At 42.3% G+C, this 21,905-nt stretch overlaps 1 protein-coding gene across 1 annotated transcript in view; it reads right to left on the bottom strand.

Moving 5' to 3' along the window:
• Nucleotides 1-21,153, bottom strand: part of LRRC52 (leucine rich repeat containing 52) — a 36,251-nt gene extending 15,098 nt beyond the window's left edge. The window contains exon 1 of the mRNA XM_006887376.1: nucleotides 20,532-21,153. Coding sequence (XP_006887438.1) covers nucleotides 20,532-21,153 — 622 coding nt within the window. The remainder of the gene's footprint in view (nucleotides 1-20,531) is intronic.
• Nucleotides 21,154-21,905: the final 752 nt, after the last annotated feature.

The raw sequence follows: 21,905 nt of genomic DNA, 5'->3' as shown, positions 1-21,905 counted from the left end.
TTGAGTCATAGGCAACTCATAGCGACCCTATAAATGAAAGTTCTCAACACTTGTGTGATTTTCATCCTTTCTCCAGGTTCATAGAGTTTCTGGAAGAAAGCTATTATGGAAGTGGATGCCTCTCCTGCTTCTTATTTGTTTTGTACTTGTCCTACTTAATTTACTTCCCTTTACTATTATGGAAGCATCATGATTCATGGAGAAAAGATTGACATCATCATCTTACTTGAATCCACAATCTGCACCTTTGGTACCAGTAGTCAAGAGACCAGAAGATGTACTGCATTGGACAATTCCACTGTCAAGGACGTCTACAAATTATTAATGTCAATTTGAAGACTAAAGTGCCCCTGACTCATGCCATGGTCTTTCCAATCATATTCCAAATATATATATATGTATATATATACTGGAAAATGAATAAGGAAAGCAGAAGAAGAATTGATTGCTTTGAGTTGTGGTGTTGGAGAAGCGTACTGAATATCCCATAGACTGCCAAAAGATCAAGCAGATTTGTCTTGGGGATGGTGCAGTCAGAGTGCTTCTTGGTGGCAAGTAAGGTAAAGCTTCATCTCACACACATTGGACAAGTTGTTAGTATATGTCTTTGGAGGTGGGCATCATGCTTGGAAAGGTGGAAGTCAGAGAAAGAGAAGAAGATCTTCAGTGAGATGGACTGACACAGTGATGGCAACAACGGGCTCGAGTGTGTCAGAGATGATGAGGACGGCACAGGATAAGATGGGGTTCAGATCTGTTGTTCACAGGGTTGCTTTGAGTCATACCTGACTTAATAGCACCTAACAACAACAACCCACAACAACCCTTGACCACCCTGAGCAGTTCTGGCAGCACTGTGGGATAAACGTTGGGCAGATAATAAAAATGTTGCTTGTTTGAACCTACTTGTCACTCTTTGGGAAAAATATGTAGCAATTGTTTCTGTAAAGTTTTATAAGCTGAAAAACCCAATGAACAGTTCTATTCTGTCCAATAGGGTTGCTATGAGTTGGAACCCACTCTACAGAAGTGGGGTTTGGTTTTTTTCCCCCTTTACATTCCCTTAAGGTAGTGTTAAATTTCTTTGGAACAGAGCAAAACCTATACTTGGACCAAGAGGCAGTTGTCAGAACAGAGAAAGGAAATACTGCATGGTTCAAAATTGGGAAGGGTGTGCGTCAAGGATGTGTCCTGCCTCCATACCTTTTCAACCTGTATGCAGAACAGATTATCTGGGATGCTGGGTTCTATGAGGAGAAGTGTGGCATCAAGATTGGAGGTAGACTTATCAACAAACCTGCGTTATGCAGATGACACAAACCTACTTACTGAAACCGAGGAGGACCTGAAGTGCTTGCTGTAGAAGGTCAAGGACTGCAGCCTTCAATATGGATTGAAGATCAACATAAAGAAAACAAAGATTCTCACCACTGGGCTGATTGGCAGCATAATGATGAATGATGAAGAGATTGAGATTTTTGATAGCTTCAATTTGCTTGTCTCTACAGTCAACACTCTTGGTACCAGCAGCCAGGAAATTAAAAGATGAATTGCATTGGGAAAGTCTGCTCTCAGAGATCTCTCCGAAGTACTGAAGAACAATGATGTCAGTCCGGAGACTAAGGTGTGCCTGATCCAGGCCATGGTCTTTGCCATTACTTTCTACGCAACAGAGAGCTGGACAATGACTAGGGATGATAGATGGAGAGTTGATGCCTTTGAGTTTTGGCGCTGAAGAAGAGTATTGAATAGAAGACCATGGACTGCTGGGAGAACAAACAAATTCATTCTGGAGAGGATGAAGCCAGGCTGGTCCTTGGAGGCATGGATTCTGAAGCTCTATCAGACACACTTTGGACATGTTGCAAGGCGGGATCAGTCCTTGGAGAGGGATGTCATGCTTGGGAGGGTGGAGGGACAGTGCAGGAGAGGAAGACCCTCAATGAGATGGATTGACTCAGTCACTGGGGTAATGGAGATGGCCGTGTCGGAGACAATTAGTTAGCAAGGAATAGAGCAGGGTTTAGATCTGTTGTTCATAGCGCCGCTATGAGTCACAAGCCACTCGATGGCACATAACAAGAACAAAAACAACAATAACAACAGAGCAAATAAACAAGTGCATTAGGTTAAATGAGTTAAAGTAGTTCAATAGTGGGAGAACTCAGGCAGGATTTCAGCCCATGCTCTTCTAACTCCAGCTCACACCTTCAGTGTTCTCCCAGAAAAGAAGTTTTAAGCAAATATTCTCCCAAGGCTTTGTGAGTAAACAACTGTGTTCAAAACCTGTCCCTATTTATTGTAAAATGTTCCAGAGTAAGCTCCTTAGCTTTTCTAAGTCTATTTGACATCTCTAAAATAGCTTTTCTGAAATGGGAGAATTCTAGAGCACTCAGTATAACACCTGGTGCACAGTTCATGTGCATTGAGTGTTGGTGCCACTCATGGTGATGGGATAGCATCATTATCTATATCCTGCAGGTCCCGTGTATCACAGTGTTGCCCCTCAATTCTTCCCTCTCTGGTTTTCTTGATCTCATTCCCTCTCATACTCAACAGGCACCATTGTGTGTATTGGGAACTGATAAAACTGGAGACTCAGTTATGTCATTGACAGATTGACTAGATCCCATTTTATTCTTCACTCCCATCCCCACTCTAGTGGGCCCAGGACATTTGCCCCAGTTAGAATTCCCAGGTATGATTACAGATGTCATTAATGTTTAACTTCTTCCTGCAAATAGTTCCTAGGGAAACATAGGCCCTCCCTTGTTTACTTCACACACACTGTACCTTTCATAGGTAGAAATCTGTCTAGTTGAACCAGATGCATGGAGGAGCAAGGGATTCTGTGCCCCAGTACCATACTCTGTAGTATCGGGGCCGACTTGAAGACACTAGGTTCCAATCCAGTGGTTTTAAGAGAGATTCCTCCTTTGTTTGATCTGCAGAGGGACCCTGCTCAGAAATCTGCTATAGGTTCCCAGGGGACCCGGGATCCAGGGCAGCCAAGTTCTAAGTGGGCTTTTCTGAGTCTGCTGAGGCAACACTTGCTCAAGAAACTTCTGGGCTGAGTAGAGAGCAACAAGCCTCCAGACAGTGGAAATGCAAGGTGATTATTGCTGTCGTGTACCATCAAGTTGGAACTGACACATAGCTGACCCTCCAGAGAGTTTTCCGAGGTAGTAAATGGCACGGGAGGAGACTGCTCATCTTTCTCCCTTGAAATAGCTGGTGGACTCAAACTGCATACCTTTGGGTTGGCAGTGTGGTTCTTTACCACTAAACATCCAGAGCTGACTGGCAGTGAAGATAAGAAAATGGAATTTGATGAGTCTATTAATTTGGACTGAAATTTACCTTTGGAAAGCAAATATGGATTTCTACTGCCTTAAATGCTTGTAATAAAACCTCAACTCCAGGAGATCTAATTTCCTAGACTTTTTGTCTAAGCTTGAAGGCGTGTTTAATGAACTGTTGTTATTCTTGGGTGTCATCAAGCCTATTCTAATGTATAGTGACCCTATGTGTTAATAAACAATTCCTAGATCTGTGCTAGCCTCACAACATCGCTATACTTGAATCCATTGTTGTGTCAATCCATTTCGTGTGTGTGTGTGCTCCTTTTTCACACGGATTCTCTGCCTCTTTTAGCATTATGTCATTCTCCAACCACTGATCCTTCCTGATATAATCTCCAATGTATATGATAAGTCTGATCATCTTCACTTCTGAGAAGCATTTTCATTGTACTTCTTCCAAGACAGATTCAGTGAACTAAGGAATATGAAGTCCCCCCAAAAAACCCCAAATATAGGGACCAAGTCTTGATCTGAGAATGACACCTCTTTTGAGGCTAAAGAGAAGGAAAGAATGGTAAATACATATGGGATGAAAATGTTAGAGATGGCACATCAAAATGGACAGGTACTAGACAGACACTCACTGTTTGATAACAGAGACCATTTTTGTTGAACTTTGTATCCTGAGTGCCTGACATATAGTAAATATCCAATAGGAATCTGTTTTACTCATATACTATCCTCAAACTCTTGTGTCTTTGGCCTAGCTATTTAGGAAAAATTGGAATTTGAAGGAGCCATTGTTGTATTCAAAGACACTTTGAATATAAGTCAGAAGAATTGACTCTCTAGATGGAACCTGGAATGGACAATGTAGCAGCCCAGTAACAGCAAACCCAGCTTGCCCTCGAGAGAGCCAACTCCGGCACTCATGCGTGTACTATGAACATTCCTAGTCTCAATGCTGGCTTCTTTATTTGCCTACCTAGAGATCCTTTTCTGCTTATCCAGTTATGTTCCTAGGATGACATAAATGAGGATTTAGCAAACTATAATTTGAGGGCAAAATGTAGCCCTTTTTTTTGTAAATAAAGTGTTATTGGAATATAACCATGCTCAAATTATTGATATAATGTATATGGCTCTTTTCATGCTAAAAAATGGCAGAGCTGAGTAGCTGTAACAGATCATAAGGTCACAGAGTCCAAAAAAGTGTGCTAGTCCCTTGTATAAACCATCTTGTGCATCTTGAAATTTTACAGATTTGGACAATTAGAGTTTGAACGACAGAATTACTATCTGGAACTCGACAAATTTTTTATCCTCCTTGGGAAGAGTCCATAGATTCCTAAAAGTTAAATTTGATAGATGCATAGATAGACTTAAGGAACATTATAAGATCTTTACATTCAGCAAGTCCAATCTGATTTTAAGGTGTTGCAGGTTGCAGGACTGTGTTTTTGCCTCAGTGGTTATCTGTGGGCATGATTTAGAGGCAGAAACACCCCTTTTCATAATACTACCTGATTATAGTCTCTTTAGTACACAGAATTCTATCAGCAGGGAGAGAAAACCTTTTATTTCACTAATACAAAAAGGCTTAAAGTGCAAAGACTCCTGAAAAAGAAGGAATTGACTTAAGTTATACCAAGTGAGTGAGCTTCTGACTCTTTGTGAGTAGGTTTGAACTAGGGAAGGGAAATCAGGTGCAGAAAAGGGATAGGAAATGGTACTCGGCAGTTCATGGAAGCTAGTGTCAAACTTGAATTTCTTGTAAGTTTGGATAGAGGTCTGTTGTTGTTGTTGTTGAATCGGAACTGACTCATAGCTGACTGTTCAGCAGGTTTTCAGGAACAGTTAATCACCCAGGAAGAGACTGCCCGTCCTTCTCCTACAGAGCAGCTGGTGGATTTGGACCACATGCCTTCAGGATTGCAGTGCAGCTTCTTTCCACTAATCTGCTCTCTATAGTGACTCTAGTGACTGGTTGCTGCATGAAAAACAAGCAATTTAGGAAAGCTCAGTTGCTGTGGTTAAGTGCTGTTGAGTTGGCTCCCACTCTGAGGGACCATGTTTGCACCAGAAGGAAACAGCGCCCGGCGCCATCCTTACAACTGCTGCTGTGCTTGAACACATTGCTTTTCTCAATTTAAAAAAGCTCATTTACCTGCACAGAAACTTGAAGTATGTTATCAAATTGAATGTGGATAGATGAGTAATTTATGTTGTTTTCTCTACTTCTGCTCCTTACTGTTCCATCCATAACCTCCAGCTGGGACTCTGCTCACTCGCATCAGCAGGGACAATGGCAGCTAATCTGAGGGGCCACTTTTCAGTCCTTACCTGCCCTGCTCTTACTTTTTGGGACACTTTCCTTTCTTGACTCACATGAATCTATGTTTCCCTAATTTTTTCTTTCTTCTCTCTGGCTGCTCTTGCACAGTATAATCCTTAATTTGCTCTTTCTTCCTTGCAGTGATGATTTACATCCAACAGGCCACCGCTGCCCAGCCACAGAAGACATGAGACATGCACAGAGATGTGGTAGCAATATATCGGCATTCCCAAACCTTCTGTCCTTGGCTCTATTATTCTCATTCTAAATACTTCCCTGATTATCTTCTTCAATAATCACAAGGGAGCTGATGATTTTCAAGTATCTATTTTGTTTTCTGTTCTTTTTTAAAAAAAATTAAAATAGGTGTTTTTACAATAATGAATTCACATTGTTTCATTAATATACATTTGTTTCATACAATCTCTCCTTTACATGTATTTCATACAATCATTCCTATCTGCTATATCCCATATAATGAGTTACCGCTGATCTATGCCTATTATGAATGACACTGTCTTTTCAAGGCTCTAATTGAATCATTCTCCTTCTCTCCCCCACCTGTCTACCCACTAAACTCTGCTCCCCCAGTGATTTCCACTCTTGCATTTCCCCCTGTTCTTGATTCTTAGTTTCACAGGACTCTGATGCCACTTAGCTGACTCATTGGGGATTGCATCCCAACATGTTAAAATGGGACTTGGCTTCTTCCCTAGCCTCCTCACTTGCCCTCTTCCAAGACAGCATTTCTCTGAAACAGCCACACAGTTGTTCAAGCCATTGAATTGGGAGTTATTCTTAATTTCTCCCTTGGTTTCTACATCTCATTGTTTTCAATATTTTCTCTGTTAGGAGATTCCGTCTGGCTCTTTTGCTCTCCTCAACTTTCCAGTCTAGTGGGGAAGGTAAAAAAAGGAATGTAAATAAATTGCTTTGTTACTTAGGGGGAAAAATGTACCCTAATTTATAAAAATAAAGAGACCATGAGTGTGTGCATCCCAGTCTTACATAGTGGTCTTTTCTGACATGTCTCCATTTACACCATTGCAATTGGCTGCCATCTTCTCTCTTCCATATGCTTCTTTTTTTTCTATAATTATATTTTATTAATTTTCATAAACATTTACAGAGATTTTGGGTTTCCATTCATTCATTGTTGCACTATTCTCTCTACCCTCCTCCCAGTTTGTTCTTGTCCAAATGCCACAGTGCTTGTCAAAGCTCCATATGCTTCTTGGATCCAACAAGACTTCATCCTGGCTTATTTGACTCTCTTGTCAGCATATAGCCCTAAAAATCTAGTATGCTCTGACCAAAAACACTTTAGGAGGACAGTAGTGGTTCATTGGCCAAATTCTCACCTTTTATGCAGAAGACCCAAGTTTCATTCCTGGCCACAACCTGTCTGTTGGTGTCAGTGATACTGAATAGTTAAGTGAAGTTACCAGCTTAAAATGGAATAGAAAGAAAGGCTAGACAAAAACAGCCAATTAAACCCTATGGATCACAATGGTATAATTCTAATGTGCATAAGATCATCCTTAGACATGGACAAACTCCATGGCAGCTGACCACAACCACTTAGGAACTTATCATTGCCTTCAGGATACATTTTATTTCCCCCGAGAAACATTCAAGGTCTTCATGGCTGGGCCCTGGTTTCTCTTCCCACCTGCGGCCACTTTACTGAATTGCCTCTACATTACAGAGCTCTTCAAGCCTTGTTATTGGGTGCAGTTGAGTCACGTACAACTCATGGCGACCATATGAACAGCCAGTCTAACTCTGCCCTATCATGTGCCATCCTCATCATCTCTGACACATTACAGCTCATTGCTAAAGTTATCATGTCAATCCATCTTATTGGGGGTCTTCCTCTCCTTCACTGACCTTCCATTTTCCCAACTATTATGTCCCTTTCCAAGGAAAAGCCTCACTGAGCTACATGCCCAAAGTATTATGGATGGAGCTTTGTCATCTTTACTTCCAAGGATCACTCTGGCTGTATTTTTCCCAAGATGTTTGTTCTCTTGGCAGTCCATGGGATATTCAGTGTGCTTCTCTAACACCACAGTTCAAATGCATGAATTCTTTTTCTGTGACCCTTATTTGTTATTCAGCTCTCCTCCGATGCATAACAGGTTACTGACAAGACCATGGCCTGAACCAGGCACATCTTAGTTTTCAAAATGACATCATTTCTCTTCAATAGGTTGAAGTCCCTAACAGCAGATTTGCCCAATGCAATGTATCTCCTGATTTCCTTACTGCTGGTACCAAGAGCTGATTGTTGAGCTAAGCAAGATAAAATCATTGACAGCTTCAATTCTTCTTCATCTGCCATCATGTTGACTTTTGCTCCTGTGGTGAGGACTTTTGCTTTCTGGATTTTGAGATGTAATCTATACCAAAGGTTGTAGTCCTTGGTCTAAGCATTTCAAAGTCTCCTTACTTTCAGCAAACCAAGTTGTGTCATCTGCATAATGCAGACTGTTCTGAGTCTTCCTCCAATCCTGAAGTTGACTGCTTTGCTCAGTTTTGCAGTGGTGCCTTCCAGAGGCCTGACTGATGTAGGATGACGGAGAGGCCATGTATTGAGGCCAGGCATTTCTGAGTTCAAGGGACCTGGATGTGGGTCACCTAGTCTCAAGGACTTTGACAGGGCTGATTCAGGGAGTGTCAGAATCACCTACGATTTCTACTTGAACTACATGTGCTTACCATCCCTGCCTTCTTTCAGAATTCTCTATGTGGTTAAGGATCACTAGCCTAACCTTTGGGAGTGCTGAAGGCTTAGTGGTAAGGAATTGAACTACCAATTCAAAGGCATGTGATTAGAATTCACCAGTTGCTCTAAGGGAGAAAGATGGGCAATCTCCTTCTGTATGATTTCCTACCTCTGAAAATTCATTTGAGGGTTAGTTATATGTAGGCTTCAATTCAATAGTACCCAACAACAATAACCACCACCACCACCACCACTACCACCACCACCACCACATCTGCCTCTCCACTGCTTCCTCATTGTCCTTTCAGAGTTGCCCCTCCAGCTTTAAAGAAAACCTGCAAACCAGAGTGTGTGTGGTAGAGTTACCCTGGCAAAGCAGATGACAGTCTGGGATTGTCTGTAGCCCAGCCATTTTTTGGCTTCTGGTCTCTATTGCAATTTCCCTGATGGAGATTATGGGTTAGTATTAGTGGTGAAGTAGAGCAAGGACTTGCATTCATTCTTAAAATCTAAGTGTTGGCATAGTTGTGGATGACTTTATAGGTGGTATGTTGAAATGAGGCCATTATCCTATTATGACAGCCTTGGATAAAGGGTGAGAGAGACAGCCTTGGAATGAAATGAAGATGTTTTCAGCTCAAAATGCCCTCAAACTGACTTGGAGATGATACAGCACATGACCCAACCCATCTGCTCTCCCCAAATGTCCCTCTGGGGCTTTGTCCACCTGCCTCTATGACACCCTTTCCTAGACTCTTTGGTTGTGGTTCCCAGCATTGGGATAAGTCAAGACTTCCTAAGTTAAGCTAACATAAAATGACTACCTTCTTACATTTGGTTGCTTTTCACTGTCTAAATTCTTACTGTTTGTTGGTTTTTGGTTCACTTTCAAATTGCAGAGAGGGACATAATAAACCACTGTTAGTTAAGGACATCTCAGTGAAATAAAATTAGTCACTAATTGGAGTAGACACAGTAGGTCCAAAACATATCATTGTCATAGATTTTGTCACACATGTCATGTATTTTCTGAAAATGCAGCTGAAGAAAGAACTGTGTACCCACTGATCCCACTGATTCAGTTTCATGGGCATGAGACCCAAGATTCTTAGTCATTAAAGTTAGAATCATCGGCTTAGCAGCTCAGAACTCAGTGGAAAGTCCAAGTCCCTAAGTTCCTTGGAGATGAAGGCATGATTCTAGTCAAATGTTGTTAGCTGCCATGGCGACCCCGTGAACAATGGGACAGAATGCTGCCTGGTCCTTTTCCATCACCACGAGCAGTTGTAGATCACACTATTGTGACCCATAGGGCTTTTCCCTGACTGATTTTCAGAAATGGTTGCCAAGCCTTTCACCTTAATTCATTTCCATGTGGAAGCTCTTCTGAAGCATGTTCACACTCAGTCATTCATGTGTCTACTGACAGATGGTGGCTGTGCAGATGAGGTTTATTGGCTGAGAAGTAAATCGTGGTCTCCTATATGGAAAATGACCCTTCACTTCTATGATTGCAGTACCAATACCCCTTTTCTAGTCAAATAGAGGGTGCTTAAGACAGGAGTTGGACAATGTAAGACTTAGAATGTATGGATTTGTAATTATATTTCTTAAATGTATGTTCCCAGTTGATGAAGTTTTGTCTCACATGTTTTGGAGATGTTGTTATAATCAGCTAGTCCTTGAGAAAGGACATAATGCCTGGGAAAGTGGAGGGTCACTGAAAGAGAGGAAGAACCTAACTGAGATGGGTTGATGTTGCGTCTGTGGTAATGGAATCAAATGTATCAGGAATGAGAAGATGGTATAGGATATCACAGAGGTTATATCATAAGGGCGCTCTGAGTGATAATTGACTCAATGACATTTAACAAAAACAATTTCTTAACAGAGACTGCAGCCTTTAGCATGGATTGTATCTCAACATCACAATACAATACTCTCATCAGTGGACCAATAGCAAACATCATAAGAGAGAAAAAGATCAAAGTTGCCAATGATTTTAATTTTACTTGAACACAATAAACACCCATGGCAGCAGCAGTGAAGAAATCAAAAGACGTGTTGCAGTGCGAAAATCTGTTCTCAAGGACTTCTCTCAAGAGCAAGGGTGTCGTTTTAAAGACTAAAGTGCACCTGATCTAAGCCATGACATTTTCAGTTGCTTCTTATACATCTGAAATTTGGACAGTGGATAAAGAAGAAAAAATTGGATGCCTTTGAATTGTGGTATTGGTGAAGAGTATTGAATATACCATAGACTGTCAAAAGAATGAACACATCTGTCTTGGAGGAAATGCAGCCAAAGTGGTGCTTAGAGGGGGCAGTGTAACGTTCCCTCACTCACTTTGGGCATGCTCTCAGGAGGAGCAAGTTCTTAAAGAGAGACATCTGCTGGGAAGAGTAAAGGGTCAGAGCAGAAGACCCTCAACAAAAGGGATCAACACAGTGACTAGCACAATAGGTTTGAGCATGACCCAGATGAGGATGGTGCAGGTCTGATCTGTTGTTCTGATCCAGGGTTGCTAAACAACAAATCCTTGAGCACTGGAAACATCCCTACCTTAGCCCTTACCCATTAGGCTCGCCTTATCTGGGATCCTGTCAGCTGATCATTGCATTAATCTTCTGTCATGTAAGTGTGTCCTGTCTTTCTGTTTATGTTTATAGACTGCAAATTAGGAGAATCCTCAAAGAGGGTCAGTTCCAACTCCTAGCTTTAAGATAAACTCCAGAGAGAAATAACTTGACCAACGTCACAAAACTACCTTGTATGGTCAAGACGAGGCTTCTTGGATTGTAAATCTATTTCCTTTTCCTTGTATCTCTAAATTATAAGAGAGGGATTATGACTTTTGTTTGTGTGGAAAACCCCACAACACTCCAGCATTATTACAAAATAATTGCACACATATTGGACAAATAAAAATGTCTGTGTTTAATGACTTGTGATGTTACTAATAGTAAGAAAATATCACAGAATTGAGGGGAAAAGTTGAACTTGGATGTCAGGTGCTCTATGGGCTGATATTGGCTCTATTGCCACCTAGCTGTAAGAGGCCTGTGTCCTAAAGTTACAGCTTAAGTATCCTATGTACAAGTTCATGCTAATAAATGGGTAGCCACAACTTATTCAGTGTATAGTGATTTAAATGTCAGTGAATTGAAATGAAAGAAATTGAAAATTCAGTTCCTCATTGAACTAGACACATTTTAAGAGCTAAACAACTGTAACTGGCCAGGACACACAGAGAGAACTGTTTTCTACACTGCAGAGTTCTGTTGGATAGAGATGAACTAGATTTTGAGGGTGGAGGAAGAGGGAAAGGGGACCTAGGAGAGCAAGTTCCTCATCTCTAGGAGCATAGAAGCAAGAGAGTTTTTGAGAACTTCTGAGAGGCATGTGATCCTGTCTTGTAGGGAGCTAGCTACAAATATCCCAGGAAGGTTCGATTGTCACTATCACCTTCAAATAGTGTTAACGACTGGAAAATTACAGTCCAGCCAGGAATTAGTCCTCCCACTCACTGATCTGGGCCAAAAAGGAAACAGAACCTCTGGGTATGTTTTAACTCTATGCTCATCAGAGTTCACTCGAGCACCTTGGCACATTATAATACACCCTTTTCTGCAGTAATTTGTGTTTGGAAAGTGAACGTATGAATGATTTGTTGTTGTTGTTATGTGCCATTGAGTTGCTTAGGACTCATAACGACCCTTTGTACAAAGCCCTAAACCCTGCTCTGTCCTGTACCAATCTCACTGTCTCCGACACACCTACCCCATTACCCAGTCACTGAATCAATCCATCTCATCGAGGGTCTTTCTCTTCTGTGCTGTCCCTCCACCTTCCCAAGCATGACATCCTTCTCCAAGGACTGGTCCCTCCTTACAACATGTCCAAAGTATGTCAGATGAAGCTTTAGAATCTTTGTCTCCAAGGAGCAGCCTGGTTTAAGCCTCTCCAGGAAGAACCTGCTCATTTTCTTAGCAGTCATGGTATATTCAATACTCTTCTCCAATGCCACAGCTCAAAGGCATCAATTCTCCTTCTATCCTCCCTAGTCATTGTTCAACTCTCTGATGCATAGCAAGTGTCTGCAAAGACCATGGCCTGTATCAGGCACACCTTAGTCTCCAGAGTGACACCATTGTTCTATAGTACTTTGGAGAGGTCCCCTAACAGCAGACTTTCCCATCACAATACGTCTTTTAATTTCCTGGCTGCTGATGCCAAGAGTGTTGACTGTGGGAGTAAAGCAAACTAAAGCTGTTAACAATCTCAATCTCTTCACCACTCATACTGATGCTACCAATTGCCCCAGTGGTAGGAATCTTTGTCTTCTTGATATTGAGCCTCAGTCCATATTGAAGGCTGAAGTTCTTAACCTTCTGCAGCAATCGCTTCAGGTCCTCCTCAGTTTCAGCAAGCAGGGTTGTGTCATCTGCATAATGCAAATTGTTTTGAATCTTCCACCCATCCTGATGCCACACTTCTCCTCATAGAGCCCAGCCTCCCAGATAATCTGTTCTGCATATTGATTGAAAAGGTATGGAGATAGGATGCATTCCTGGCGTACGCCCTTCCCTATTTTGAACGAGTTGAGCACTGGCTAATTTTTAGTGCATCTCACAAATGTAACATTGGATGGTAAGTTTTTTAGCGGGTTTCCTTTGATTAGCCTTTTACCAATGTGAACATTTTTTTAAAAAAGATTCTATTTACTATTTTATTGTTGTTGCTGAGTACCATCAAGTCAGAACCGATGCATAGCTGACCCGCCAGCGGGTTCTCAGAGGCAGTTAATCGCACAGGAGGAGATTGTCCATCCTTCTCTTATAGAGCAAGTGGTGGATTCAAACTGCATGCATCCGGGATTGCAGTGCAGATTCTTACCACGAGGCAACTCTAAGGTAAAATTAGACAATTTAAGCCTGCTACCATGTCAGAGACCTCTCCAAAGTACCGAAGAGCAACGATGTCAGTCTGGAGATTAAAGTGCACCTGATCTAGACCATGGTCTTTGCAATTACTTGCTAAGCATCAGAAATCTGGACAATGACTAGGGATGATAGATAGAAGAATTGATGTCTTTGAGCTGTTGTGCTGGAGAAGAGTACTGAATATACCATGGACTGCTAGGAGAACAAACAAATTCTTCCTGGAGAGCATGAAGCCAGGCTGTTACTTGGAGGCAAGGATTCTGAAGCTTCGTCTGACATACTTTGGACATGTTGCAAAGTGGGATCAGTCCTTAGAGAGGGACGTCATGCTTGGGAGGGACAACACAAGAGAGGAAGACCCTCGATGAGATGGATTGATTCAGTCACTGGGGTAATGGGGTAGGCATGTCGAAGATTGGCACAGGGTAGAGCAGGGTTTAGGTTTGTTGTACATAGAGTCACGATGAGTTGTAGGCGACTTGATGGCACATAACAACAACAAACATGTCTGGAAAGGTGACTTTAGCAAAAAAAAAATGGCATAGGGAGAACACACAATTGTGCTCAGTCACCTTTAATACATATATGCTTCATTCAAGGTTCCTCTTAATTGCAGAATTAATCATAACTAATCGGCTTGACCACAAATTCACTTCTCTGTGATGGGCTGATTTAAAGGCTTAGGGCTTCTTGTACTATTCTTCCCAGGAATTCTTATCTTTTCATAGAGCCTTCTTCAAGATCCAAATACTTTTTGGGGCTCTAAGGAATGCCTTTTTAGTGACTCTTATCTGCTCTGTGGCAGGCAGGAGATGGGGAGATATTGGGCCAGAGATGGTGGCCAGTGCTCTTCCAGTCCTCAAGTAGGGTACTTCCCTTCTTACATGTCCATGTCTGGCCAACAGTTGGCCTGCTACCCTCCAGGCTGCTAGATAGTTCTGTCTCTACACTTATCTCTTGAAGTGTGACTTGTTTGGTCTCAAGTCACACAGGTAACTAAGGAACAACCATCCCTACTACTACTGCTGGTCCAGTCCTGAGTCTAATGGCCCAGGCAGAGGTCAGACCTATGGTTTGAGTCTTATCTTCTAGATTCTAAACTGTCATGTTTATAGTCTACCTGGTACCTGACTCCCTCTATAATGTCCCTTGTCACATTCTCTTAATGATTGGAGTCCTAGAATGTGCTACCCACCTTCCCAACATTCTACCTACATTTCCATCTTTGTTTCAGCCATCATATGTCTTCGATAGGATATGTGTGTGGAGCATTATTGAAGCCCACTCATCGTCCGAGTGACTACTGACAGATACCTTGCATTCTATTCTCCTAATTTTTCCATACATCTCTACCAGACCAACCTAACATTTGTTTATGGAGTACTTATGATCTGCCAAGCTGAATGACAATGACAGTTCCTGATATTCTCATTTCACCCTTACAAGAGCCCTACCCACTGCCATTGAGTTGATTCTGACTCATAGTGAACCCTCCAATGAGGGTCTGAGACACTAGATATTTCTGCAAGATATTGCCCATCTTTCTCCCTCAGAGTGACTGTTGGATTTGAACCACTGACTGTTGGTAGCAGCCTACCACATTATGTATTGTTTTACCAGGTAGGCTTAAAAAAACACACCGCTTTTGAGTTGATTCCTATTCCTAGCAACTCTCCATCAAATTTCCAACATTCAATTTTTTATGTGAAAGAACTTCCTATTTTTCTCCCATCGACTGGCTGAGAGTATTGAACCATTGACCTTTCAGCCAGCAGCCCAGTGTGTCACACACTAGGTCACAAACACTCTCTCTGAGAAAGTTGGTTTTTCTAGTTTTTGCTCCTTGTTTAAAAGATAAGGAAATGGAAGTTTGGAGATATTAAATCTGTTACCCTCCAGATCAAACGTGAGAAAGCTAGAATTATAATCCAAGTGTATGTTATTCCATAGAACCTGAGCTCTCAACCCTAGATTCTACTGTCTGCATAATGGCTGTTTTTCTTCCTTTGTAGCTAAAGATGGGCCAATTATCTGCTCTACTTCAATAGGCTCTTCCTGCTCCCTTTTGTTCTGCCTCATCCTGAAAAGCAGCGATGTCAGTCTAGAGACTAAGGTGTGCCTGATACAGGCCATGATCTTTGCAATTACTTGCTAGGCATCAGAAAGCTTGGCAATGACTAGGGGTGATAGAAGGAGAATTGCTGTCTTTGAGCTGTGGTGCTGGAGAAGAGTATTGACTATACCATGGACTGCTAGGAGAACGAACAGGTTCATCCTAGAGAGGGTGAGACCAGGTTGCTCCTTGGATACAAGGATTCTGAAGTTTGATCTGATGTACTTTGGGCATGTTTCAAGGTGGGACCAATCCTTGGAGATGGACATCATGTTTAGGAGGATGGGAGGACAGCGGAAGACCTTCGATGAGATGGATTGATTCAGTGATTGGAGTAATGGGAGTAGGTGTGTCAGAGACAATAAGATTAGCACAGGACAGAACAGGGTTTAGGGCTGTTGTACATAGGGTCACCATGAGTCGCAGGCACATAACAATAACAATGTCCTGTTGGGTTCTGCTCACTCTGGCTGGACTATGGAGCATATGTACAGATGACCTTGAATCACATGAGGCCTCATACATATACATCCGCAGGCTTCTTGCTTAATTACCTCCATGAGCACTAAGTTGGCACATAGTAAATATTCAATGCACCTTTAAATGAGCAGGTTAACTGAGGGGTAGAATAGAAGTTCCTTATTTCATGGCCTCATTTGTAAAGGGATATGTAGTGACACTCCCCAGTTGTGCTGACCTTAATACTGTACCACAGGTGACATTTTCCAATACCAAGGTCTAGTATCTCTTGGTCTAAGGGGAATCTATTTTAAAGCTGGACTTTACTTTTTATAAACAACTAGTTACTTAGCTTATTCCATAGATATTCTTTCTGTTTCCTGAAATGTAGGGAGAGATCTGTTGATTCCATTCTGGAGTACAGCAGACAACCCTTTTGATTGCAAAAGCTGGGTAAGTACATCTCATTCTCTAATTTCTGTGGAGGTGGAATCAATTCATAGCTGACTCTCCAAGTTCATTTCCTGCCACTGTAAACTATACAGGAGGAGATTTCAAAAATTTCTCCTTGAGAGCCATGGGTGAATTTGAAGCACCAGAGAGAAGCTGTTTTAGGTTTGTGGTGCAGCTCCCTATGGACTATGCCTCAAGAGCAACCTGTTTAAAGAAATGGGCTTAAATAGATAGATAAGGAGTTCTGGTGGCCTAGTGTTAAGGAACTGCACTGCCCAAGGGCACCCGCTTCAAATCCACCAGACGCTACACTGGAGGAAGACGGCAATCTGTTCCCACGTGATTTATTACCTCTGAAAACCTGCTGGAGGGTCATCTGTGAATTGATTTTGACTTGATGTACACAACAACAACAACATATAAACAGACCAAAGAATTGACCAAGAATATCTTTACTAAGCAAGTTACCCCACAAAGAATGTGATCCACCATATAAGAATGACATGAAATAAGTATTTCTCATTTTGAAGTCTGACTAAAAGGTTAGAGAACATAATCATATGTATCTGTGTGTTCAAGTGTATTTGTATATGAATCTCTGTGTGTATGTATCTTGAATGTGCATTTATATGTATATTTCTGTATATACAAATACATGGATGAGGTTATAGGTGGGCTGCTGTTCTTGTCTGTGTACTTTTGAGTCAGGACTGACTCATAGCTGATCCTTACAGTGTATTTTCAGAGCAGTAAATCACATAAGAGTTGATTGCCCATCTTTTTCCCACAAGAACTGCTGGCAGGTTTGAACCATATGCCTTTGGGCTGACAGTGCAATTCCTTACCACTAGGCTACCAGAGTTTTCCTAAAGATGTGAGTAGATTTATGATATATGATATATGTGATATGTATGTATGTCCTTGTTATGTGCCATCAAGTCAGAACCGGAAAATATATATATATATAATCTCCGTAAATGTATGTGTGTTTCTAATTGTTAGTGTGTACATAGTAATGGAGAAACAGACTGATCTTTTTGAGGTTAAGGTAGAATTAGGGTGAAATACGAGTGTGCTACAGAAGTATGATGTGCAGTTAGGTGCCGCTGAGTGTGATGCATAGCACTATGAATAGAGGATCTGAACCTGTTCTATCTTGTGCCATCCTCACAATCTCTGACACACTCGAGCTCATTACTTCAATCATTTTGCGATCAGCCTGGTTGAGGGTTTTCCTCTCTTTTCCTGTCCCTTCACCTTTCCAAGCATGAAGTTCCTCTCTAAAGAATAACCTCTCCTAGCAACATACTCAAAGTATGTGAGATGATGCTTTCTCATCCTTGCATCCAAGGAACACTTAACTTATGATATTTAAAGCTTATTATCAAATGGAAATACTCTTGAGTGAGGCCTAAATTGTGGGAAATAAGGTTGATGTTTAGACGTTACTCTTATTTGCTTATAATGTGACTTTTATTTGTAACTAAGCTGACTTTCAGGATCATGGTATTTGGATTTAAGAGATAGTGTAGATTCAAGGAAAAGGACCTGAATATGGAATCGAGAGGTTCAAGTCTTTCTATGGACATTTATTCTGTGACTTTGGGCACATCTTAGCCTATTTTCTCAAAAGTTGTTGTGCACTGTAGAGTTGGAACTGATCCATAGTTGATGGGTTTTTAGAGGCAGTTAATCTCACAAGAGGACATTGCCCATCCTTCCCCTGTGGAACAGCTAGTGGCCTCGAACTGCATGCTTTCAGGATCACAGCCCAGCTTCTTGTCATTAGGCCATCAGAACTCATTTATAAGATTAGGTTAAAAATACCAACCTGAGACTCATCCAGAGGTCTAGGAACAAAATTTAATGGTTGGTATGATATTCACAGTAAAGAAAATGAAACATGATATGTGAAAACCATTAAACTTGCCGAAAAACTCTATCTAAACAGGAATTAGTCTTATGTCTGAACTTTGGTTAACTTTTATTTTCCAGAGATAATAATAGAAAAAAAAAAAGGAGCAAAGAGAGTTTGTTTCTACGCAAAGTGGCCTGAGGGTTCTTCTGGGCCATCAGAGAGAGAGAGATTAGCAGATTAGCACTTGGGAGTGGGGGTCTCATTGGTCAGTGGATGAAAGCTTTATCTCCAAAGGAGGACTCTTAATTCATCAGGAGTTTATGAGATTGACATGATAGACACCTTCTGTTGTCATTAAAAATGTGTAGTGAAACAGATCTTGTTTGTAATTTTATGTGATTCTGAATGGAACATAAGACTCAGAGAGTCACTGAAAACTCAGAGAAGGCACAGAAATTTCGTTAAAGGAGACTTGATAGGAGGTAAAGTGGTAGACATAGTGATTGGGTTAGAAGCCTAATCTTTCACTCTTTCAATAGAAGAGTCATCGGGGGACTTGATAGGCTCTGTTTAAGAAATATTTGGTGGTGGAGAGGAGGCCTGGAGGGGAAAATGCTCTTACAGGGACACGACAACTACTGAAGAAACCCTTTTAGAAACAACATACAATACAGAGAAATACAAACTATTGGGAAGTAGTCATTGAAAAAAAAAGTGAGATACTTCTGGCTTTTAGAGAAGCAAGACCACCTACCAGGATGACTTCTGTATTCTTTTGTGATGAGTACTGTGAAGAAGACAGTCTGATAAAGTTGAGTTTCTCTAGATTTGTTGTAACCTCTCAAACTGAAATCCTTATAGCAGAGCCAGTGTCTGGGGCACAAGATTTAAGGAGGCTCTCTCTCAGTGCCTCCTTAAATTTTGCCTCCCTCTAGGCCAGGACCTGTCTGGGAGACATTTGAAGTGACATGACCACAGGAAGACCCATTTGTCCTTGCTCTCCCTATGCAGCTCATGTCCGCCAGATCCGCTTAAGATCTGTCATTGTGGACTAGGACCCTTCTAGGATACTCCCACAGGACAGGACTTCAGCTTCAGCAGAACTTTTGTGACACTGGATCCGTGGAAAGATTGTCAAAGGCAAACTCTCAGGGAAGGAAGAGAAAACAAGATTTTGAAAGTTTGATTTTCTACCCAAAGTACGATTTTGCTGGATTACATCAGTGTCTCCAAACCTTTCTGTGTGGAGTTGTTTCTTAATTCTGCAAAACTGCTGTCTCTCTGGGTGGAAGGTGCTATTGGTGGAAGTGGGAGCCTCAGAAGATGCAGATAGGATGGTGATGTCCTTGAAAAGAGGGTATGAAGAACCCAGGGCAGGGGCTGGGGACAGTGGCTAGAATGGCAGTATCTGGCAAGGAAATGTGTCTGTGGGACTGGAATCTCCCTGACCTACACAACGTGGACCTCTTCTCCATAGGTTCTCTCCTTCCTTTTGAGCTTGCTCATATGCCGCTGTCAAGTTGATTCTGAGTGATAGTGACCTTATTAAAGGACAGAGTAGAACTGCTCCATTGGGCTTCTAAGGCTATGTTCTTTACGGAAGCAGACTGCTCTGTATTTCTCCTGTGGAGCCATTGATGGGTGGGAATTGCCAACCTTTTGGTTAGAAGTTAAGTGCTTTAGCACAAGGGCTCCTCTTATATAGCATCTTAGAAACAAAATATCAAAACCCTTTCTTCCCCCTTTCATTGTCCAGGTAGTTCATGTCCCCTCCTGTCATCTTTCCCCCCACCCCTACCTGTCATTCTTACCAAATTTTTCCTTATATATATCATATGCCCAACGAGCTCTCTACTCCCTGGGACTAACTCATGTTCCTTTTAGATTTCTGGAAAATTCAGTCACCGAATTAAGCAGATGAATGTCGTTTACAAACTAGTGTCTCTCTGTTATTTTACTTTGTTATTTTGCAATTATATACTTGATATAATTTCTACACATATTTTATTTGACACAACTCTTTGTGGTCAGTACTGCCATCCCCATTTTATGGATCAGGAAACTGAGGCTGAGGGGACATGTGACTTTCCCAAAGGCAGCCAACTAGTAAGTGCTACATTTGGGACCAGAACTTAGATCTTGGATTCTCATTCTTGCTGCCCTGAGTCTTATGACTTCTCCAGCCAGCCCAAAGATGGGCCTGTGCAGAGCTTTAAGAATGCTTCCAATCTGCTAAACCCAGATTTTCCTCCTATCCTGACCCATCACTTGACTTCAGGTTTTGCTGAAGCCAGTGCCTTCTGCTGCATCCTCTGCCCCACACCCAATCAAGCCCTCACCTGGGTGGTCCAGATGGGACACTATTAAGTAGATGGCGAATTCCAGGAAGGAGCAGTTGCAATTCCAGGGATTTCCACTCAGATAGAGGGCCTTTAGAGTTGCCAGGTGGTGGAAGGCATCGTGGTCCAAGATCTGCAAGCCGTTATTCCTGAGGTCCAGGTACCTTAAGGAGGTGGTGTTGGCAAAGGTGTACTTGTGAAGAAACGACAGGTGAGGGTTGTTGGAGATGTTCAGCTGCACCAGGTTGCTGAGCACGGAGAAACTGTGTGGGGAGATCAAGGTTAAATTGTTGAAGCTGAGATCAAGGTAGATGAGTCTGAAGACCCCGATGAAGGTATAGTCCATCACCTCTCGAATCTGGTTGTGCTGACAGTCCAAGTAAACAAGGTCACTGAGGAGACCTAGATTCATGGCTGGCAAGTAGGTGATTCTGTTATTGTCCAGGTACAGCCTCCGAGTGTCCAGGGGAATGTCAGAGGGATATGCAGTTAACTGCTTTCCTGAGCACGTCACTTCTTGGGTTTGACACAGACAATTTTGTGGACACTTTGACCCTGATACCAGTCCCATTCCAAAGGAAAAGAGTAACCACCTGGCTCCAGGGCCTGAAGCAAAGGACATAGTAAGGAGCCGCAACTACCCTCCTGCCACCTTCCTGCGGGTGCTTCCCTCTGATCAGAAGGCTAGCGAGGGGGCAGGGCGGGAGGAGGGGGCGGGGGAGCTGGAAAGAACAGTAGCACTCTAGCTTTCTGCAAAGCAATTTTCCATTACAGGAGAACCGAACAGAAGTTGAAATGCGAGGCCCAGTGCCCCGCTGCCAGGCTTGGTGGCTCTGCCGATTGCTCACTCTCAGACTGCTGCTGGAAACTTGCCCACTTGGCAGCTTTGAAAGGACTCACCCTTTCCCTGTGTTGCAAGTGAAGGGGAGCCAGGGGAGAGCCACATGACAATGAGGTTGCCAGTTGACACCTTTGTGATGTCAGCAGCCTCAGGAGACTGCCTGGCTGAGGGAAAGGCAGCCCTCAGTTTGCCTTCAGGGTGGTGTGGGGGTGTTTTGTAGAGCTCGGTAAGCTGGGAATCCCTACGGGAACTGGCCTTCTTGGGTAGGGGTCTGGTGTGTGTGTGTGTGTGTGTGTGTGTTCAGGGACGCAGGGTACCTATGAATGAATGGCCAGGGCCAGCCTGCGCCTCCGTTAGCTCACCACAGAGGGGTAGCAGAGGGTTAAGTTAGATAGGACAACCTCCCTCAACCCCTCAGCTGTAGAAGGAAAGCAGAGAGTCTCTAAGTCAACTCCCTTCTTTACCGATGAGAAAACTGACTTGCTCAAGATGCATTCTACAAGCTGGTTTTCTTCTTGGATTTGCAATTTGAA

This window comes from Elephantulus edwardii, unplaced genomic scaffold (assembly GCF_000299155.1).
Source record: "Elephantulus edwardii isolate Elephantulus edwardi_28Jun2011 unplaced genomic scaffold, EleEdw1.0 scaffold00057, whole genome shotgun sequence".
NCBI lineage: Eukaryota > Metazoa > Chordata > Mammalia > Macroscelidea > Macroscelididae > Elephantulus > Elephantulus edwardii.
The sequence above is the reverse complement of the archived record's forward strand: the minus strand, read 5'-3'. Positions and strand labels throughout refer to the sequence as shown.